Raw genomic sequence first — 23318 nt, 5'->3', positions numbered from 1 at the left:
AAGTGTCTTGGGCAGGAGTTTTGATTTTTGACAAGCAGTTCTTTACTGAAGACAGCAGCCCACAGATGATTCAATTGGCAAAACAACAACAACAAAAAAAAAACAACCCTGCTGAATTAGCAGCCTGTACATGGACTAGAAAGAGATGTCTGAAATAGTAAAAACAACAACAAATATCAAAAAGTCATTACTTCAAATTCAGGCAGTGACTCAGAGGGAAATGAGATAGAAGGAAAATGTGGCCTACGTCTCCCTGCTGTGTCCTTGTAGGGAAGTCCCTTCCTGCTCAGGCTTGAAGCTTTTCTGCTTTTTTTCTGTATATGCAGCAAAATCTACATACCCCTTTCCACACCAACAGGAAACACTTCTGTCTTTCAGCCACCACAGGAACTTTCCTTCCCCATGTTTTGCTTAGGCACACTTTCTGCTACTGCTCACAGCGCTCTGAGTTTCTTCTACAATCTCTGCTACATCAGTGGCCAGGTTATCTCTAGTCAAAATCCACATTGATTTTCTAGGGAAAAAAAGCCCCCACACAAAATCCAGATATAACTGCAGCAAAATCCGGTCTTATCGTCTTTTAGAAATACTGCAGGAAGCCACACAGCAGTCTCAGGCAGGGTGGTCCACAGCTGCTGATAAAAGCTGTAGGAAAAATGTATACTTTGCTCTAAAAGCTTAAACAGACTCTCCAGGAAGCCAATGAGTGGCCATATTAATCATCAGTCCTCATTTTTAGTGATTACCTACGCAGTCATTAAGTTGGCGTGAAAAGGTGTTGGTAGTACAAATGTTTCAGAAAAAAAATAATGTATGACATATATATGAACCACGCTCTGTTCCATTTCTTTCTTTCTATTGCTTTCAATCCTGCAATGCCACCACATCAAAAAGGGAATGAGCTGCAGGTTCCTGCCTACTTCTGATCTTGTGGCTGCAAGCTCATTACAAATGGCTTCCTGAAATTACAAGAGATGTTCAAGGCGAGGTCTGTATCCTACAGTATAGCGTGGTGCAGAGTGCTTGAGCTGGTCTCATGCTGGAAGGAAGGCAGCTCCATCACCAGAGGGTCTATTTCGGCCTGACCTATGCATCTCCAGCAAGTCTCTGTGCAAACACAGGCATGCTGCTTCCAGGACCCAAGCTTGTCTCTCTTCACAAGACCTGTGAGAGGCAAGTAGAAGGCTAACATAACATTTGTGGTATGAATGTCTTTAATTTTGCCTACTGATTCTTTTTCCCTTGTGATCATATGTAAGTCAGTAAGAGACAACATACACAAAAGATACCTTGGTGGGTTTTTTCAACAGACCTTTTTGTGATCTGAGTTTAATTTTTAAATTACATGTGCTAAATGCCAGGTATTTCAGACTACTTTCTCTTGGGTAGCAGAAATGTTTAAAGCAGCTGCAAATACTATCCCAAGAACGTGGCTTTCTTGAATGCAACCACCCAGTCTTTACCTGATAGAGATGCACTAGATCAGATACTGAATTTGAGCTGGTGCAGAAGAAGGTGACACCCCCTTCATCCTAACACAGCCTAACACTGCTCATTTTCTGAAAAGAAGAACCATGCCCTTGATTCTTGTAATATTTTGCAATAGATCACACAGGAAGTTCCATTTCCTATTTTCAGATATAGGGTTTAACTACATGCTTGTTCACAAAGACGACAACTACACAGTCTGATAAAACAAGCTTGATAAACCGGTGAGTAGCTCATTGTTTTTTAATTTATGTGTATATAGAGATACAGATTTGTTGAGTGAGATAGATTCGTTGAGTGGGGGAAATGCATGTGCCTCATGACAGTGAGAGTAGGACTGTCATTTAAGGAGACACATTGCCTTTAATACAAAATCAGGTCTTGTAGCCAGCTTTTAGCTCAGGACAAGGTCAGTGTGAGGGTAGAGAACTGAAGTGGACAAATAGTAGAGAAAATTATCATATTGTTTTGTAATTTAAACTTAATTGGCTTTGAAACTATCCTGGGAGGTCCATAGCTTGAAAATAGATTCCTCTAAGGATATGAACTGATCAGAAACCCAGTCCTTTTCATTTATTCTAGCTTTTTGAAATATCTATCATGTGAATATGGATGCTATCATTCATCAGTATCACATCACAGTCTGGTTTGTTTTCTTTGTATTATTCAAGTACTTAACCTGCTAAAAGTGTTTTCCTTCATCATCATGTTACAAAAGGTTTTTTTGGGATTAGCTCCTCTTGGGGCTGGTCTTTAAAAGTGTACTCCCTGTGTCAACTGTAGATACCAGTTTAATGGCCAGTCATGATTTAGCTTGCAGTTTCCTTTTAATGAGGTTTTACATGAATGAAGTTCATCAGCATCTTGCTGGAACTGTGCTGCTCATGCTTCTGCTTTGATAAATGAGAACTGCTACAAAAAAAGCTACAGTACTGTGAGAAAACAAATCTATTCTTATTTTTTTTCCCATTATATTAAGTACGCAGCTCAGCTAATAGCAGCAATTGCTTTTATGGGAGAATTCCAATGGTCTTGAACTTCCCTGTGGGGTCTCCCATATGGAAATAAGATGGGGAGGGCAGGATGACCACGACCTTTGTTGGGAATCTCATTGGGCAGGATGACCTTGACATCAATTGGGAATCTCATCCACTCCAGGCTCTTTTTCATACCTCAGTTCTTCCTCAGAATGGTTGGGACAGCAGCGGTTGGTTGGATTTCTCCAGATTCAGTATTTTATTTCAATCAGTTTAAGCAGAGATTCTGAAAAGAAGATTCGGAAAGAAGTACTAGCATAGGATTCAGCGTGCAAAAGAAATGAGCCCTCTTGCACATACAGTAATTATTTGTTAGAAGCTGTTTATTATCTGTCTCAGTTTCTCTTTCTCCAAGGACTTATTTTCACTCTACATGTATTTAGAGAAAAACACCTCCCACTTCTTTTGCCTTATGACCGCACAGACTGACTTCAACTGCAGAAAATTTCAAGATTTCCTAAGACTGTCCTTCTGGTTTTTGTTTGCTTGTTTATTTGTTTTAAATGGGGAATGGAAACAACTGGATTCTGAACGCTCACAGAGAATTGAGCCTGTTTTTTTTTCCAGCCCTGTATGTACTTTTTCCTTAAAGATTTGCAGGAATAGAATCAAGTGGCAAGCGAGCAGTTCCAAAAAGAAGATGTTTCTAATGCTCAGCTGTTATAAAAGAGGAAGACGTTTCCAAAGCAAGGTTTAATTTTGGAAGGGACTGTCCTTCTCCAGACATATCCTGGAAAGAAATTCTGTGGTTTCTATCATACAAATCATGTGTTCACATCAACTCAGGGGCTTTAGTTTGTACTTCTATCTTTTCTTCAACTTTTCTGGTAACCCAAGAGAAGCATGAACAAATGCTTGCTTCCCAAGGTGTCTTTGGCCAACGCATGTACTTCTCTGTAGTTCTGCCAGTCTGGAAACTCCTTCCAGAATGACCAAGGTGATGTTCAGTCAATAAAGCTGCTATCAGGGAGCATTGGCTGTATCTCTCACAGTGCCTGCTATATAGATATAGCTGTTATTTCATTTATTTAGATTACAGTTTTTGTCTATGCTACATTGTAATTTTCTTTAATCATAAAGCTCCCTGTATACTGCTAATATACTTTTAAGCTGACGACAGAGAATTAACTAGTTTCTCTTTCTTGTGACAAACTTGTGAAAAGGAGAGGAGCAAAGGCAGGACAAGTAGTGCTCTGTAACCCTTTTATATATTTAAAAGGAGAAACACCGACTTGAGCCCTAAAAAAGGGAAAGAAAACTTTGTGGGTCATTCAGTTTTGAGATGAGTGGCTCCATTCATGTACTGTTGCCTTTGTAACTTGTAGTTATTGAACACTGTGATTTCCTTGAAGAAATTCTGTGCATACCCCATTCAGGGCTCAGCTCGGTGTGCTGTGATATGTGCAATCCCTGACTGAGTCAGTGCAGCAGGCTAGGGGACCTTCTGAGCTTGAATTACCTCAACATGGCGAAGTTTGGTAGACATACCAGCACCTGGACACTACTAGAGCTATGAGTGGTAGTGTATTCATAACAGCTTGTACTCAAGAGCAAGCAAGGCTACTCTTAAAGCAGCACAAATGCTCAAGTAGAGAAATGTGAGAAGACATGATTTAAAGAAGCATCCTCATTACCGACTGGAGGGCAGCCTCATTGTCACTGCAATCACTGACTAGACTTTGACTTGCAGAGCTTCTTCAGCTCAAGTTAGACTTGCAGAAATCAAGTGCAGAAACAGAAGCAATGGCTTTCACAGTGTGGTTTCTGCAAAAGACATCTGCAGTCACAGGGGTCAGATCTTCTCATTGAAAAAGAAGGACAGTGGGGTTCAAAACAGGAAAGGAGTGATCATTGCTGTGTTATTTGAGTGGTCACGCAGCAAGCTGGGGCATTCACAGAACCTGAAGCTTTGTGTGTTGTCAGCAGTCTGCTGCCTTGACAAGAGAACAGCAATCATTCTGCCACAGCAATGCAATGCATTTTAAAAGTGGTTGTCAGAATATAAGATAAAAAACAGCAGCCATTTTCCCCAACAGCAAATAGCTCTATTTCATTGGCTGCCAAAAGCATCGATTTCACCAAGTGACTGGGAAGCACTGATACCTGTCACTGGGTCCCTCTGACACCTGTCTTCACAAAATCCTCTTCCCTGTTTCTCACAGATTTGCAGGAGTTCTGTGGACTTCTCCAGGGGCCTATGAAAAAATATATCTCCTCTCAAATTACTATTTGAGCAAAGGTGTTATTTCTGTAAAAGCTGAAACAGAAGCTTAAAACAAATCCTAGGAGAAATAAAAAAGCACTTTTTTTTTTTTTTTTTTTTTTTTAAACACGATTTCTATAGGTCATGCTGACAGCAAATGAAATCCTTTATGCCATTTGAAAAGGCGTTTACCTACTTGTTTTTTCTATTGCAATTCTCCCTGCAGGTCATCAGCTGAACGTGTCCAGCACAGCACCCACCAGACAGGGCCGCACACAGTTTTTATTGCAGTTACCTAAGACCAGCCCTTTTCCATGGGTGGGCCCCTGATTTGGAAGGGGGCACTGCCTTTGCCATTGGAACCCGAACCAACGCTACTGACTTGCTGCTCACCAACAGCCATTGCAGCATCTTCATCAGGTGGGTGCAGTCAGTGCCTTGAGGAATGATAATTTCTACACTTCCAGAGATGGTTCCTGGGAGCAATGAGGCTCCTGCTCAGCCACAAACAGCACTTATGTTCTACCCATGACAGAGTGACTTTACAGGCACTCCCTTGGGTGAGGGCTGCAGCACAGATTGGCACAATGAGGCCAGGACCCATTGCTGTGTTTCATTCCTCTCTCTGCCAAGCTTGGAGTTCCCTGCAGTTGACCACTCTTCTCTTCCTTTGCAGATCAGCACACAATGGAGAACTATACCACTGACTTGGATGACATGTCAACAACAACATTTGACTATGGTGATACAGCACCATGTATGGGAACTGAGGAAAAGCACTTTGCAGCAAATTTTCTGCCACCGCTTTACTCTTTGGTGGTGATATTTGGCTTCATAGGCAACATTCTCGTAGTCCTTATCCTTGTAAAATACAAGAGGTTGAAGAGTATGACCGACATCTACCTGCTCAATCTGGCCATTTCTGATTTGCTGTTTGTATTTTCTCTTCCATTCTGGGCTTATTATGCTGCTCACGACTGGATTTTTGGAGATGCGCTGTGCCGGATTCTCTCAGGTATCTACCTCCTTGGCTTCTACAGCGGCATCTTCTTCATAATTCTGCTGACCATAGACAGGTATCTGGCCATAGTTCACGCAGTGTTTGCTATAAAAGCTCGGACAGTCACCTACGGCATCTTCACCAGCACTGTCACATGGGCTGTTGCTATTTTTGCCTCTGTTCCTGGAATAGTATTTCACAAAACTCAAACAGAACATGCACAGTATACATGCAGTTTTCATTATCCTCCAGATAGCCTAATAAATTGGAAGCAGTCCTACATTTTGAAGATGAACATTCTTGGGCTTCTCATTCCAATGATCATTATGATTTTTTGTTACTCTCAGATTCTAAAGACATTATTGCGATGTAGGAATGAGAAAAAACAGAAGGCGGTTCGACTGATTTTTGTCATCATGATTTTTTATTTCATCTTCTGGACTCCATTCCACGTCACTTCTTTTGTGCACACATTTCAAACTTCTTTTTTTTCCCCAGACTGTGACAGCCAAAGCAGACTGGAGAAAACAATTCAAGTGACAGAAACAATCTCAATGATCCACTGCTGTATCAACCCTGTGATCTATGCATTCGTTGGAGAAAAATTTAGGAAATATCTTTACACGTTTTTCCGAAAGCATGTTGCAGCTCACCTGTGCAAAAAGTGTCCATCTTTTTATCGTGAAAAATTAGAAAGAGTTAGTTCCACATTCACAGCATCTACCGCTGAGAACGACATCTCTACTGGGTTGTAAAAATACTTCTCAAGTCCAGCTAGTGAATGTTGCATCTATCCTTCTCTTTGCATGAAGAAATGGATGACGTTATAAAAGATCTTTATGTCAATTCTTGTGGTTAGTTGCCTATATCACGCCATTTTTGTTCTTAGTTAAAGAGAAACAACCGTTTCCCAATAATTGTTAGTATCACAGCTTGATGAAGGGATGATTTGTTTGATCTTGATGGCTGACCCACATTCTGTCAGATGAATAAATATTCATGACTTTCAGTAGGGGAGAATATAAAATAGACAAAGGAGTAATAAGTCATCTCACAAGAACCATTTACAGCCACATGAATAATATAAGACCAGGAGGAAGCTTTGAGGATTGATGTACCTTTTCAGTATACAGCGTACATGGAACACCTAACATCCTGACATTTGGAAGTAAAAGCATGCTTTCTGCAACACAGTCAGCCATTTGGTAGTAGGAAGCTTTCAGTATTCTTTATTTTACTCCTCTTTCTCTTAGTTTCTCTACATGAATAAGAGGCATTTCCAAGAAAAGGATGAAGATGAAAGATAGCAAGACAACAACTCTTTACTGATTGGAGAGGTGACTGACCTTTATCTTACTGCAGCCACTTAACCCAAGGATTCATCTGTAAGCTAGCTGTTTCTAAACATAATCCTTTTTACTATAGACTAAATTTCAGTATTTTTATTTTAGATTTTTAAACTTATGCCAATCCTATCATTGTTTGGCTGCTAACATTTTTCAAGGTGAGCTTTTAACGGACAAGATTGTGATTTTTGTGGGTGCAGTTTTACAAGTAATTGCAAGGCTAATGACTGTACAAGAAGTCAGTGTTGTACCCCCGAACAACCATGAACTTGTTTCTGACAACTACGGGGAAATAGCACTTAGTAAAGGAACATCAACAGAAATCTGCAAGGACAGAATTAAAATCATCTTAGTTCTAGCTGAGATGCATGATTATGTATGAAAATACATAATCCTTCAGAGGATTTTGGAGACCATGGGCTTAGTACTGAGTGGAGGCCTCTCTCATTCTGGAAATAGAAATCACACGTGTAAAGGGAGACTTTCAACAGCAGATGCAGAAACAGTGTCAGGATAGGCTCCTGCATGTGCTCTGGACTTATGCAGTAAGTTTGCTGTTTGGGACAGACTTCTTGGAAGACAGCAGCCTTGGAAGCACAGAATCAGCCAGCTGTAGAGGAGATGTAACTGCCTTGCTGTCCCAGGAGATCAATGCACATCACCTCCATTGACACAATCAGGAATGCACGCTTTTTGAGGACTTGTGACCATTACTCTACTGGTGTTGTGGCAAAGCATTTATGCCAGGCCACACTTTTATGCCACTGTGGGGAATGTTTCAATAAAGAAGAAGGGGTATCCTAGGATGTGCTATTAACTTTAAACTGTTACTTTATACCATAAGTAAGTGCAGGTAAACGCTTCTTACATAGGTGAACAGTGATGCTTTTTTCCCATTTCCTTCAAGGGGCACCATTCAAGCATGCAAAGTTTTAGTCTAAGAAATCTGCAAATCCAGTGGCATCCATCCATGGCAATCTCAAGATGGAAGAAGGGATTGCACACCCCTTAACACTGTGTGTGACTTAGTCGCATATGTTAACAGCAAATCTTTTCAAGGTCCTTCAGTAGCCAGTGGAGAAAAAGAGATGCCTGAGTCAGAAGCAGACATGATTTAAAAGGCCTCTGGGGGAGATTACTTGTCTGACTGTAAAAAGAACCTAGAAATATCAGCTTCTTAATTTAGGGATTAGATGTCCTAGTTGCAGTGGTGTGAATAGTCTTCCCTCTTCAGCCTTATTACCTCAAGGCACCACTTCTATTGGCTGTTAGCTAGTTTCCTATCAGCTACTACATTCTGGTTGCTCCCCTGTGAGGTTAACAGCCATAGGTATACAAAAGGAAAGGCCAAAAACTCTGCTCACAGTAAATAACACTTTTCATTTCTTTTGTATTTTTACTGCACAAAAGCAGAAGCACCGTTTTAATGTTAAAGTATAAATAGTATGATGTAAATCCTGCTGTAACTGTGGTATTTCTATTGCTGTGCTTTATTTGAAGTTCTTGTTCCATGAAATTATGTTTCTTCCTATTTTAGAGTTAATGCAGCAAAACTAATAAAATCTGTGTCTGAGAAGTGCTGCGTATCATGTATCCCATGTTCTCCTTGTGAGCAAAAGAGCATTAGCTCTGGTCTCAGAACAGAGGTAGCAAAAAGCTGCTATGATAGACTTCAACACTCACAATACCACACTCTGAACTGAAGCAAATCAAGCAAGAAGAGAACTGCCTGCACTGTCCAGAAACTACTGTAGCTGCTATGATTTTATCTATCGGGAAGCTTGAGAAGAGTGTATTGCACTCAGCTTTGAGGGAAATTTAGGGGCACAGACTTTGGATAGGGGAGATCTGTCAGGTAGGAGAAGCAGGTAGGTGTCATAAACAGGAAAAGAGGAGGAATAAAGGAGGCAAATAAAAGATGGCTCTTCATTGGTATCAGGATAACTACAAGATTCTCCTCATCATCTCTGTGTCGCTGGACTCTCTCTAGAAGTTCCCTGTCTTTCTTGAACTGAAAAGCCCAGACCTGGACCTCACTAGGGCAGAATAGAGAAGGAGTATTGCCTCCCTCAAACTGCTGACCACACTCTTTTTAATGCACCCCAGGATACCATTGGCCTTCTGGGCCATGAGGGAACACTGCTAGCAGGTCAGCCCCTAACCTGTACTGATGCAGTTCTTACAAGATAGCATTTTGACTGTGCTTTATATTCTACACAGCACACTTATGAATGAACATCCATGTATCTTCAACAAATATGTAAGCATAGCACCAAAACAGTTCCATCAGGTTAGTTAATGGACAGAGCCCAACTTCTCCGTCAGGAGCTGCTGCCACCACTTGTTCAGAAGCACACAGAGAGGAAACACTGTGCACAGCAGAAGGTAACTACGCTGTCAGGCCCCTGGCAGACATCCTAGATGGCAAAAGGAAGTGTAGAAAAAGTGCATATATGGTATCAGTGAGTGCTCAACAGTACTCAAACCACCGTAAGTATTCTTACTGGCATCAGTTGGTCTGTGGTATTTGTATAACGGACAAACATAGAAATAGTGAAACTTCTGATAACCAGTGTGTGTGACTGTTCCTGTCATAAGACTTTCTTATTTCCTAACCCGTTTGTAAACTCACACTTACTTATCTTAAATAAAGATAAATGGAGTATGAAGGAAGAGAAATTGATGGAAATGGGCAAACACAGAAAAGTAGTGGCAAAAATTGTGAGAATGTCTTTATTAGTCTTAACAGAGGCTAATAAAGTAATGCCCAGAGAAACAGAAAGATTAGGGTACAAATAGATGAATACTTCTAAGCATTCTGAATGTTAAAACATTTAGACAAGTAACAGACTCTTTCATTTAAGAAGCTCCAGAATAAACATCACTCTTTCCAGTAAAAATTACAACAGAGCTAAAGACAAAGATACATTTATATAGTGTCTTGCTCCAGCTAACAGAAATCAGAGCAATGGTGTGCTGGGAGAATGATAGGATGCCAACTATGTTGAACAGCACAACAGGCTGATACTGCTGCATTCTGGAGCTTAATTTTACTGCTGTTGTCTAATACTGGAAGCTACTGACCACCTTTTTGTGGCTGCTGTGGCCTGAGAAGCTTCACATCTTTGTCTTTTAATGAAACAAAAAAAGAAAGAAACCAACCCACAAGACAGCAGAGGAAGCAGAAACAAGCCAGGGAATTGTGGTATATTTAGAGCAATCACCTAGGCTGAAATAAATGAAGATGTTTGTCCAGAAACAAGGGAGAGGGCACCATATCCTGGTGACATCTATAAGGAGCTGTATTTCACTTAGAGAACTGAATGGTAGGAGAAGAAATACTGTATGGATTTGTATAAAAGCAGAGCAGTTTTGTAACTCCCATGGTGATGATGAGGGCAATCTCACTTTGAGTGTTTTAAACCTGAAATGACTGATCCTGGCAGGGGGCCAAAGCAAAGAAAGAGAGTGGCATTATCAGATGCATAGACCAATATGCAAAACAGCACAGATCAGCTCTGCAGAATTATCTGCAAAGTCGTGCCGGTAGGATAATACAACGATAAGCAACACAACCCATCCTAACACCAGTGGAAATTAAGTGGGTGGAAGGGAAGAAGCCATGTGGACATCAGTTACTGGGACGCTATCATGAGGTATGGACAATTTCAGACTACTGCTAAGCTTTGGCATTCAGAAGTACCTTCTGGTTCTTGGCTTATACCTTGTTACTGTGCAGATTCTCTCCATTCTTTCTACAATTCAGCTTTCACTGGGAAGAAATTTGGTGTGGGATTTTCTCAGTCTGGCTGACCTAAGGTCCAGGACCTATAAGCATACCATGGAGTATTTATTTCTGATTCACAGTGTAGCTACAAACAGCACCTCTAGACCTAGAATGTTGGCACTATAAATTCAACTGGAAACAGCAAAGTGTGAGAATTAAAATGGTATGTAAACATGGGTTTCTTGACTGATAATTTGTGAAAGAAATATATAGCTATGACTGAAAAGTAAGCTTCTCTGCACTATGATACCTCTCATGTAAAAATGCAAAACATGGCAGAATGCATCAGAAGCCTGGATAAAAACAGTAGAAGGAAGCAATACTCTCTTCTTCCTCACTGCATCAGGAAGCACTGCTAGTTCAATATCGGCAGCACAAGGAGAGCCTAAATAAGAATAATACAATGGCAATGGAATTAGTATGTGCTGCAATGAATAATTATGTACTCGCATGTCTCGCAACAGAAAAACAAACAGAAAACAGAAGAATAGGGAATTAAAAACAACACACATTGATCTCACGGCCAATAAACAATGTGAAGAAGCAGCATTAACCCAGCTTAGGAATGCTTGTGTCTTTCAGAGTTTGTTTTTCATAACCAGATTTCCTGTAATTAGCAAAATGTGTAAAACGAGTTTTTTAATGGACTCCATGGAAATAGTTTTTGCTTGGTGCATAACATTTTCCCCACTTTTCCTCAGCTTATGCCACACAAGTGTAAGGATCTTTGGCCTCAAGAATTCTGCTGGCTTTTTCTTTCTGCTTGTCACAGTTTTACACCGTTACTTTTTATTTTAGGGATCCCTGTTGATAATTTGGAGTAAGATTAGATATACTTCTTCTCATTTCTTAGATGGTGTGATTGTACAGCGGTATCAAAATAGAAGTCATGAGAACTTGAGAGCCTAAAGTAGAAGGCTAAAGAAAGTACTGAATAGTTTCAACTGGATATCTTTATTCAGACTCTCCATTTAAATGCATTTAATTTACTGATAAAGTATTTTACTGGTGAAATAAGATGCCTTTATATGCTACCCTGATTTAGAAGCAGATTTTGGAAATGCAGCAAAGTTAGTTGTAACTGGGAGAACATTTGGAAAAAGAAATGCATCAGGTTTGTGTACATGGCTTCATTTGACCTCCTCTCTGGATGGAAAGGATGATCTGCATTTAATGGAACTACAGCCTTCTGTAGGATGCACTATCATATGCTGCATCTATCAGAAACATATCTGCTCTTCTTACCTTGATCTTTATTTTTTCTCATTTCTTTATCATGTGGTACAAGATTGTGATATATTGAATGAAACCCGTTAGCTGCATTTCCAGATATCTGTGCCCATAATTGTGCTTGATTATATTTGTACGTGACACTGGTATTTGCACATTTAGTGTGTGTCCTAGCAAACACAGTGATGCTGCAGGCTTCACAGTAATGGTGGCATCTAATTGTGGAAATGCCATATATTGAGTTATTGAATACCTCAGTGTGATGGCCTGATGACTGTGAAGATGAATCATATAACCAGTGACTGTACAGAAAAGATTGAATTGACAGTGCACATTGCTGCACACTCACAGAATACATCAGCTTGACCTCACAGGTGAACAATAAAACCCATCACCATTTCAAAAATGTCCTTATGGAGGAGATGAGTGTCACATCACTAAGCGTAGCTTCTAGTCATCTCTGAAAGTAAAGTCACGATAGCTGACAACCCAAGCTATGCCAAACCACTTGCCATTCCTTTTAATTTTGAATTATAGCTTCAGTTTTGTGGTAAAACTATGAAGTTCACCTGTAGGTAAGGATTCTTAAAATCTTCTGGAGCTCATGGTAAGATGCAGTGCATTTTTTTCTAAGAGTTCTTGGGTGGGAGGATTGAGAAAAAAAAAAAACCACAAAACTGAGAATATCTGATTCATAATAATTGATGTGCTACTTGAGTAGCCATACTGCAGTGTCAGCACATGCACACTGGATGGAGGCAGGCTGAAAGCAGCAGGGGAGGAAGAAATGCAGTGGGAAGATGGACAGTCTTGGTCTGGTGTGATGGAGCTTTGGGCTGGATAGGAAGTTGGGACCTGCAGGGGTCCATCAGAAACTGCTGAGAAGATCAGGGCAGAGGAAAGGAAGAAAAGAAAAAAGTCCTATCATCATCAAGGAACAACAAAATACCAAGACACGTACAAGATCTGATTAAATCTGACTTCCCAGCAGCTCTGCTGATCGGTAGCAGGTGTAGAGCTAACTGAACACATCCTGTAGGTGCTGATAAGAAGGTTACAGCCCAGGTGCTCACTGCCAGCATGCGCCCAGAGTTTTGGGGCTGCCAAGTTTCATAGCTGTTCAACCTCTCTTTGGGGTCCTCTCATCCACCTTCAAGGCCCAGCAGGGCAGAAGCAGTTTTCCAGTCGGCAGCTACACCTGTGAACGGCAGAGGCCCTCTGCTGGCGGGCACCTCTCACTGCCATCTGAGAGTAAAAGAAATACACAATTGCTGATCAAATGGCTGAGATATGAGAAAGAAAATCAATAAGCAACAAAATCAAACAAGTTAATAACAATAATTAGTCTGCTCAATCAGGGAAGTATTTCTGAAGATGAGCTTACACCTTAGTTTTAAGTTGTTGATGTTAGTTCAAATGCCTGTCACCATTTTTGAGAGTGTATTTCAGAGTCATAAGTTTGATGTCCAAAAACAGCTTTGGGACAGTTTCCTCTGTTCATATAATATGAGATCATGAAAGGCTTTCAAGTTTCTAGCAGGTTATGTAACCTGTAATAGGCAGTGCTCAGTGGGGAGAGCTAAGCAGGGAGGACAATGTTGCAAACTTCAGAAATAAACACTACAATCGTTTTTTAAAGTTATTCTTTAGACTGTTTATGAATTATATATTGAAAAATTAATTTGATACAATACTTCATTTCAGAATGATAAGAATTCAAGGTTTTCTCTAATTTCAGTAAAGTACTAAAGATACACCTGAAAAGATTATGTAAGGAATAAAGCATAGGCTGATGCTAGTCTTTTGCATCAAAAATATAGGCAGTACAACAGCCAAAGCTTGTAGAAAACTTTCAGTATCATGGGGCGAGCAAAACTGTTAATATAATGAGAAACGACTGAGGAGACAAAAACTGTGAAGTGAAATCCTTTCTAGGTCATGGCCTGCCCTTCTTTTGTTGATATTTTTTTGGGGGGGGACTTCAGTCATTCCACATTCACCATCTCAAATGCTCTAGTGCAGTGTACACGTCCACTGATGGAGGACTAGGGAGGTTCCACCCTACTGTTATCTTGCCCTTGTGCCCTTGTGGTAGGTGCACATGTGTGGGCTGCTTTGTGGCTACAAATCTCTGCCCCAGACTCATAGTGAATGTGCACTCCCACTCTATAGGTGGCTGCTTGCAGTTCAGTAGTATATCTGTATCGAAAAAGTTTGATTTGAGATCTCCCTTAAGGCGGATAACTAACATCATCTTAGAACACACAAGTCATGCCCACGTGCGTCTATGACACAAACACTGAGATGGCTATCTCTCTGTTCCATTTCTCCTACCTTTAATCAGTCAGCAAGTAATCGGAAAAAACATATAACAGTGGAAGGAAGAGAAGTTCAAGCTAAGAAACTTGAATTTACCTCTAGAGGCTGAGTCTTAGGAAGAAAGTTTGCATGTGGTTACGATATTTCTTTGCTGCCCGAGGCAGCGGACAGGCTTATGGACTACAGTCTGAAAGTCTATCTCAGTCTGGCAAGATCCCATATTACAGTGAGGAAAGTAATACATAAAGGCTGCCCGAAAAGTAATGCTGCCAATGTTATTTCACCATGACATCAGAGGTGAATGCTGTTGGCATGGCAGTAGAGATTGAACCTTTCTACTAATATTCTGTTATGTGTCATTGCCATGTGACAGATGGCAGTAGAGAGGCAGTCTGACAAAATGGTTTTTGACATGCAATTGTATAAAGTTGTGGAACTCAGTTTCTCAGCATGGAAAAAATGGCATCCATTGACATTCATCAACGCTTGCTGAATGTTTATGGAGACCAAACAGTGGATGTTAGCACAGTGAGGTGGTGGGAGGTATATTTCAGTAGCGGCAACAGCGACCTGACAGACAAGCCACCTTCTGAGTGGCCATGCATACTTTTATGAGTACAGCATGCATGCTCTTATTAATTGCTGGCAAAAATGCATTTTTAGAAGCAGCTCTTTGCACCGACTGAATAGAGGGTCTAATATAGTCTATCAAGTAAGGCAGCATGAATATAATCTTAGCACAATCTACAGCAGCCATTAGTTTTGATGCTAAGACAGTAACCCTAAAGGGGCTTCTTAGAAAAGCTACTTCAGAATGGAAATTAATAAATAAATACAAAATTCTATCAGTCCTATGGAGTAATGAGACCCCTAACACAGAGGGTTTGTCACGGAACACAGGTTGAGCTTTTCCTTTTTACTCTACCTGCCTAATCTGAGATGTAACTCAGAATCTGCAGTTCCCTTGGCTTGCATGAAGGAATGGCAGCATCCAAAGCAAGACGTATCCCTTTAGCGTCTTCACAAGGTTGGTAGTACAATCTATCCCAGAACCCTCCAAAGAGGAGGATGTCAAGGGGAGGCAGGGGTACCAGCTATCTACTTTGTTTGGTAATTACTTGGGGTTTTTCTCTCAGGGTTCTCAGACAACTAATAAGGCACTACCTCTTAATAGCTATCTTTGTAACCTTCCTACCTCCTGTGTGGTTTCTTTGATGTCTAAGAAAGATCTAAAACCTGCTCACAGTGCAGATTTAGTTTAACCCTATCTAAAAGTCAAAGGAATCTGCCATGAGGAAAAAAAAAGTTGAAAGGATATCAGATTTTATTCTGCTTTTCTGGAGCTTAATTCCATTAAATAACAGCACTGTTTTAAAAGATAGCCCAACTTATGAGATAGGCAGAGCCTTGTGAAAAGGAGTTAAATAAAGGTGCAAAAGACTAGTTTTGAGTAAAACAGAATCAGCACCTCTGCTAAAATACAAGATTCTCTGCATCTCAGAGCAGACCAATAGAAAATGCAGGTAACTCCACAGATATAAAAGCACCAAGGTGTAAGCTAACTTCTGCCCTTTTGTTAAGGGACTAAATATCATAAAAGAAACATAATGATTGAGAAACGTAATGGGATGAATATCAGGTAAACTGCTCTCGACTCAAAGAGTTTAGTTCAGTGAGAAAGAGACAATGTCACAGAATTCTTTTTTCTATAAGTACAGCTGCGGATTGTGAAACTTCTTTTCAGCTCCTAAGAGGATCCTCCTCAGATTTCAACATCTCTTTGCACATCTCGCAGCGTTAGAAAAGTAACATCTGATAACCCATTTTTAGAGAAAAAGAGAACTGCTCCTTGGCTTTTTTTTTTTTTTTTTTAAGTGAAAACAGATCTGCTTGCTAGAAGTTTTCAAACTGATACATCCTTCTTCATGCAGGAAGAGGTGTTTGCAACCTTCTTCTAGTGAGTGACAAATCGGTTCAGCGTTACTCTTGATGTAATAATCCAAGACACCACTTGCACCTTATGGTAAGTCATCCTTTCTTTTGGTCTTCTTTTCTGCCACCTGTGCATTTAGTAGTTGTTCAGGTATTCCAATGACTGAGGGGAAAAATACTTGTGGAATCTTGCTAGAGAACTTAACATTAAAAAAGCACCTTGGGGAAAAGAACAGGGTAAGTTAAAAGGAATACCCTGCTTTTAAATGATAGATCCACTCGAAGAGTTGAGCAGGTGAACCAGGTGAACAAAGAAAGGTTGATTGGGATAAGAAATGTAAAGAAATGTCTTTGATAAACATTTTTCTCTGAATATGATAAAGATTTTTCTCTGAATATGATGCACCATGATAGAAATTTGGACTTTAAAACTGTGACTGTGAAGATAAAGCAACTTATTTGAGTGGAGAGCACTTATTCCTCTTACAGAATGACTATAGAAAATCTGATAAATTTTAAATGCTTTATCTCAAGGAATCTGTTTATTTGTGGTGTAGCATAGCATTTTACTGCCATTTGCTGCCGCTTTTTAATCGTTACCTTTGTAAAGCACTGAGCAAATGAATTGAAGCACACTTCAACAGTGTGGGTTTTTTTGCATCTTTAAAATCAGAGAGCTCTGATCTGAAACTGAACATGAAACAGCGATATATGAGTTTGCTCATCTTGACTATGGAGAGCACTTTCCTTGAGAATGGCCACTGATTTCAACCAGAACAACACAATTTTTTATGACATTGCAATTTTTAGCAATGTCACCTGTAACTAAGCTCTATTCAAAATAATACAGACATCTTCTTGAAATTGTCAGAGATTTCCAGAATGATTTTAATTTTTCTTATACTATCAAGAAACATAAGCCCAATCAGTTATCTCTGAATTGGGTACACAAGCCCAGTCAGTTAATTCAGTGAAGCATTCTTGTCAGTGGCCAACACCATTTCCTAACACAGTGAGACTATAGAATAAAGCACAAAAACACTTGGTGGTTTGCTTTCCTATTTTCTAAAATTTGCTTATGTAGCTTATGTTGTCAGCACATGCTGGGTACTATGTGCAATTCAGGACAATAAGTACTTATGCAGAAAAAGGCTTTTTAAAAAAAGACTGGACTCAGCAAAAAGAAACACCCAGAGGAGAGACTGCACTTTGCAAGTGAGGTTGAAAGGAATAAGATACAGGGAAGATGGAGTTCTCATTCCAAGATGACAGAGAAAGAAAAGAGGAGGGAATAAACTGAAAAGATCATTAGCAAAAAGAAGGGTCTGTCATGAAAGGAACTGCTGCGGTAAGAACATGGTAGCATTTTGTAGTGTTTGCATGAATCCTATCAATCAATTACACACTCATAAAATCCCATTCTGTGTTTATGACTCAGTTGCTTCTCATTAGCCCTGTTTGTGATTCAGCATCGTGAAAGTACAAAATGACCAAGACACAGAGTTAAGAGGCTGAGAAATAACCCTCACAAGTGTTGATGATGCAGTACATGTGGTTTAGTGGCCATCTACCTGCCTTGTGGTTGCAACTGTTCTTCTGGGCTGTGGTTTCAAACCCTTCCACCACAGCTAAACACCCAATTTTAAGACACTTGCTTCTGCCCAGCAGGACGATCCAGTCATTTTCAGCAACTACTGATGTTCTCACCAGTTGCTAGTCAGACTAGCAAGGAGCGTCAAACTGGTCTCAGTCCCAGGACATACAGGTCCTGGCTGGATGTTTTGCATTAGTTTCCTCATCCCATAATCTCAGTGCACAGTGCAGCTGATTGGGAAATTGCAACTAGGGATACTTAGCTATAAGCAGAACCATCAGGGCATGCAACAAAGCTGAAGATAATCTTAAATACTTGCACAGCGCACAAGTTTTTGCATGCTTTTAAAATAAAGAAGTTAATGTTTTGGATCAGTAACTCATTTTTGAAGATGTTTTTGTGTTGTTTTTTTAATTTTTAATTTTTATTTTTATCTAAAAGTCTTGCTGAGAGTGATTTAAAAATATAAGCACTTAAATACTTTCAAATCAACTTACTTACTGTCAATACACCTAAGCCACAGCCGCTTCCTTTACCATGATCTCAGTATTGTAATGACTATGTAGTAAGTACAGCTGTGGAAAAAACTGTTTCAAAGAGGTCACCAGAGCTTCCTGAAAACCAGTCTTTGAGGATTCTGACAGCTCTTATTTTTTACCCAGGAAACTACATCTAGATAAACTGTAGACACAACTTGTTAAAACTCTCCAATTTCCTCTTATTTCTTGTTCTCCAGAAGAAAATATTCTGCCAAACTCTACATATCAAAGTAATATCTCTACATGAACATTCTTACCATTCGTATGCTGGGAACAGAGAAAACAGTCTGCCCAAGGAATAAAATGGGAAAGGAGTTGAAAAAAGTTTTGCAAATGCAACACCTCCTTTTGTTTGAAGGTGCAGGTTTTGCTCCAAGAAAGCTCCCTTCTTTTGGGGCGGATTTATATCCACACTATGCTGTAAAATAATCTCAATAAGGAATTCAGGATCTCAGGAGAGACCCAGATCCTCATTTTAAAGATCAAAGGGAAGTGATTGAAGGTCTAATGAACAGACTCTTCTCCAAGACCCAGTTTAAGATTAGTTATATTTCACAGTCAGACAAAAATTAAGATGAGGAACATGAGCATTTATCAGTGATCTGTTTTTTGCAGCAGAAAATACGCTTTTAACCCAAACAATTATGTCTAGACACAAGGAGATGCCTCAGTGATTTCACATACTGTAAATCAGAGTGGATCACTGAGAGCTTCCACCAAAAAGGAGATCAGTGGATGGCTTCAGTGTCATTCTAATCACCAGTTGAGTTTCTTCAGCTCAATTTAGTCTTGCAGAAATCAAGTGCAGAAACAGAAGCAATGACTTTCACAGTGTGGTTTCTGCAAAAGACATCTGCAGCCACAGGGGTCAGATCTTCCCACTGAAGGACAGTGGGGTTCAAAACAGGAAAGGAGTGGTCATTGCTCTGTTATCTGAGCGGTCATGCAGCAAGTGACATTCAGGTACTGTGGGGCATTCACAGTACCTGAAGCTTTGTGTGTTGTCAGCAGTCTGCTGCCTTGACAAGAGAACAGCAATCATTCTGCCACAACAATGATATGCTTTTTAAAAGCGGTTGTTGAGATACAGGATGAAAAACAGCAGCCGTTTTCCACAACAGCAAATAGCTCTATTTCAGTGGCTACCAAAAGCATGGATTTCACTTCCCACCAAGTGACTGGGAAGCACTGATACCTGTCATTTTGTCCCTCTGACACCTGTCACAAAGTCCTCTTCCCTGCTTCTCACAGATGTGCAGAAGTTCTGTAGATTTCTCCGGGAACCTGTGCAAAGACACTTCTCAGAGACCAAATTACACAAAGTTATGTGTCTGCATCTGGGCATTCATCTGGCAGTCTCTTAGTCCTTGTGGGTAGTATGGACGTCTCCCCTTTGACTCTCCCTTTGACTTCCTGGCACCACACACTTCCCTGTTCCAAATCCCCAGTAGGACCCAGAGATTGCCAGATGTAGATCCAGATGCAGGAGCTGCACCACTAACCCTGTAAGATGGCACCATTTCTTGTCCAGGGAGTCCAGCCCCTTCCACAACTCTCCAAACAAAATCAGAGGGACAGAGTATTGGGGCAGCCCTTGCACTGCCTCAGTTTCTATGTCATCTCACTAGAAACAGGAACAAGAACAGGATGAAGAAAGATATGCAAACAACAGGTATACATCCAGAATTTTTAGTGCGCCCTCACAATAACAGCCATATGAACTGTTCATCTAGGTGTTATCTCAAACACTAATATAAACTTTGGAGCAACTGAGTAATCTCTGATCAATGGAAAAAAGCAATCAAAACTTCTTTAATCCCGAGCCCAGTGGAGGTTATTCACTTGTCAGGATGATGTCATATTAGATACATGTATTACAGGCCAAACTGATAGCAAATGAAATCCTTTATGCCGTTTGAATAGGTGTTTGCCTACCTGTTCTTCCTATTGCAATTCTCCCTGCAGGTCATCAGCTGAACGTGTCCAGCACAGCACCCACAAGACAGGGCCGCACACAGTTTTTATTGCAGAGTTACCTAAGACCAGTCCATGTCCATGGCCCCTGCCTGACCAGACTCTGAAGAGGACACTGCCTTTGCCATTGGAACCCAGACCAACGCTACTGACTTGCTGCTCACCAACAGTAGCTTCAGCAGGTGGGTGCAGTCAGTGCCTTGTGGAAGGGTCATTTCTACACTGCCAGAGATGGTACCTAGCAGCACTGAGGCTCCTGTGCAGCCACAAATGGCATTTATGTTCTACCCACGGCAGTGTGACTTTGCAGGCACTGCAAAGTCTTCATGCTGCCCGGACCTCCTTGGGTGAGGGCTGCAGCACAGGTTGGCACAATGAGGCCAGGACCCATTGCTGTGTTTCATTCCTCTCCCTGCCAAGCTTGGAGTTCCCTGCAGTTGACCACTCTTCTCTTCCTTTGCAGATCAGCACACAATGGAGAACTATACCACTGACTTGGGCGACATGGATGTGACAACGATTGACTATGGTGATTCAGCACCATGCACGGGAGCTGAGGAAAAGAACTTTGCAGCAAATTTTCTGCCACCGCTTTACTCTTTGGTGGTGATATTTGGCTTCATAGGCAACATTCTCGTAGTCCTTATCTTGTAAGAAATACAAGAGGTTAACAGAGTATGACCGACATCTCACCTGCTCCTATCTGGCCATTTTCATGTTATATTTGGTTTTATATTTCTCTTTCCATGTCTGGGCTTATTATGCCTGCTGTCGACGACTGGGATTTTTGAGATGGCGCCGTTGTGCGGATCTCTCAATGCGCTATCTACGCCCTTGGCTTCTACAGCTGGCATCTTCTTAACATATCCGCTGACCATAGACAGGTAATCTGGCCATAGTTCACGCAGTGTTTGCTCTTAAAAGCTCGGACAGTCACCCTCGCGCATCCCTCACCAGCCTATGTACACATGGGCTGTTGCTATTTTTGCCCTCTGTTCCCTGGGATAATGTATTTTCCAACAAATCTCCAACAGGAAAATACCCGGTATACATGCAGTGCTCATTATCCACAGGAGCAGAGAGATGAATGGAAGCAATTCCTGGCCTTGAAGATGAACATCCTAGGACTTGTTATTCCTATGATAATTATGATCTGCAGCTACACGCAAAATCATAAGACATTGCTACAATGTAGGAATGAGAAGAAAAACAAAGCCGTCAGGCTTATTTTTATCATCATGATGTATACTTTTTTTTCTGGGCACCGTAATAACATTTGTATTCTCTTGCGTGACTTCCAAGATTCATTTTCCATCAATAGTTGTGAAATCAGTGGCCAACTGCACAAAGCAACCAAGTGACAGAAACAATTTTCAATGATCCACTGCTGCATCAATCCTGTGATTTATGCCTTTGCTGGAGAAAAGTTAGGAAGTATCTTCGTAGCTTTTTCCGAAAGCAGATTGCATCCCACTTCTCTAAATACTGTCCGGTTTTCTATGCCGACACACCCGAACGGGCTAGTTCCACCTACACACAGTCTACTGGAGAGCAAGAAGTTTCTGCTGCGCTGTAAGCTGTGCCTTACAAAACAAAGCAAAACAAAGAGACAACAACTGGAATTGACTTTTCTGAATCTCAAGTCTAGACAAAGAGCCTGGGAAATCTCTTTCTGGATTGCTTGTACGTGCATCTGGCGAAAGGTCACTCGGCGCAACGATGTACACACGCAAAAGCTGTTTTATTTTTGTGACATCAAGATGTAATGGATGTATCAAATTAGCTATGCAGATATGGGAACATAGGATTCTGTGGCCAAAAAAAATGGGGAAAAAAAAGCTTTTTTTGTGTGTGTATGTGTATGTAGAAGCATAGTTATGTGCTATGGAGACCACAAACATACCTAAGCTGAGAGGTCCCTAACCTATGCGGAATTTCACAAACTGATCTTTTAGTGAACTGGAGATTAGAAAATGGTATCGCTCTTTGGAAACATCTCTTCAGCGTATTTTACACAAGATATTTCATTCATTTAAACTCCATCTCAGTCCCATCTTTTATTAGCCTGGTTGTGTGTAACTCTGTAAGTAACAGTAATTACTGAGGTTTGTGTGATGAAAAACTTATACAATTGTCAGGGGAAAACTATGAAATTGTTGAAAGTAACTGCCAGTATTCAAGGTATATTTTCCTGTGTGTATGTGAAAGGACTACCAGCCTTTCAGATCTTACTTCTAATAATCTAACACAGTCTGAGCTACTAAGTGTTGCCATCTCAGTTAATCAAGGGCTTGATATTTCAGAATGCTCTTTTAATAAACTGTGGTTTTATATACTACTTGTATTAACAACAATACAATGGTCAATCATTGATCAGTAAAATCAATGTGTTTAGAATATTTTAAAAATAAAGTACTATAGACAGAACTTTAACCAGGTTAGATCAAGAGCAGATAATCACAAAATCACAGAATCACATAATGTCCCAGGTTGGAAGGGACCTCAAGGACTCAAATGAAGTTCCAACCTCCCTGACCTGGCAGGGCGCACCAAACTTCCGATGTCTACTAGAATCAGGTCTGCCCAGCGGCCCGCATCTAACCTGGCCATTGAACAACCTCTTAGTGGAACGGAAGGCATCCACAACCTACTCTGGGTAGCCTGTCTAGGACCTCACTACTCTCCTTATACAAGAACTCTTCCCTACACATCCAGCCTAAATCTTCCCTTTCAAATTAAAACCATTTCCCCTGTCCTGCTGTCAATAGGGCTCCTTTGGGCTTCTTAGTGCAGTGATTTTGTTTGCCATTTTTCTAGTCTATGTAAAATAACAACTTTAAAATGTGTAACTAATGCAACTGTAATGGCT

General features: G+C 40.6%; 1 protein-coding gene and 1 pseudogene across 1 annotated transcript; both read left to right on the top strand.

Annotated features, from left to right (window-relative positions):
- Positions 1-1586: 1586 nt before the first annotated feature.
- On the top strand, positions 1587-8650 carry LOC107309356 (C-C chemokine receptor type 5-like). Its single transcript, XM_015854076.2, has 3 exons — positions 1587-1712; positions 4955-5148; positions 5405-8650. Exons 2-3 carry the CDS (start codon positions 5043-5045, stop codon positions 6481-6483), a joined length of 1185 nt encoding a protein of 394 aa, XP_015709562.1. The 5' UTR covers positions 1587-1712; positions 4955-5042; the 3' UTR covers positions 6484-8650.
- Positions 8651-16276: 7626 nt separating this feature from the next.
- Positions 16277-22036, top strand: LOC107309327 (annotated as a pseudogene).
- Positions 22037-23318: the final 1282 nt, after the last annotated feature.

This window comes from Coturnix japonica, chromosome 2, assembly GCF_001577835.2.
Source record: "Coturnix japonica isolate 7356 chromosome 2, Coturnix japonica 2.1, whole genome shotgun sequence".
Taxonomy (NCBI): Eukaryota; Metazoa; Chordata; class Aves; order Galliformes; family Phasianidae; genus Coturnix; species Coturnix japonica.
This window is presented reverse-complemented; position numbering and strand designations above follow the sequence as displayed.

Excerpts from the sequence above, each read along its gene's own strand:
- LOC107309356 (XM_015854076.2), top strand. The coding sequence starts at position 5,043 with ATGGGTGGGCCCCTGATTTGGAAGGGGGCACTGCCTTTGCCATTGGAA. Across the intron at positions 5,149-5,404 it reads CATTGCAGCATCTTCATCAG|ATCAGCACACAATGGAGAAC; the intron begins GTGGGTGCAGTC and ends CTTCCTTTGCAG.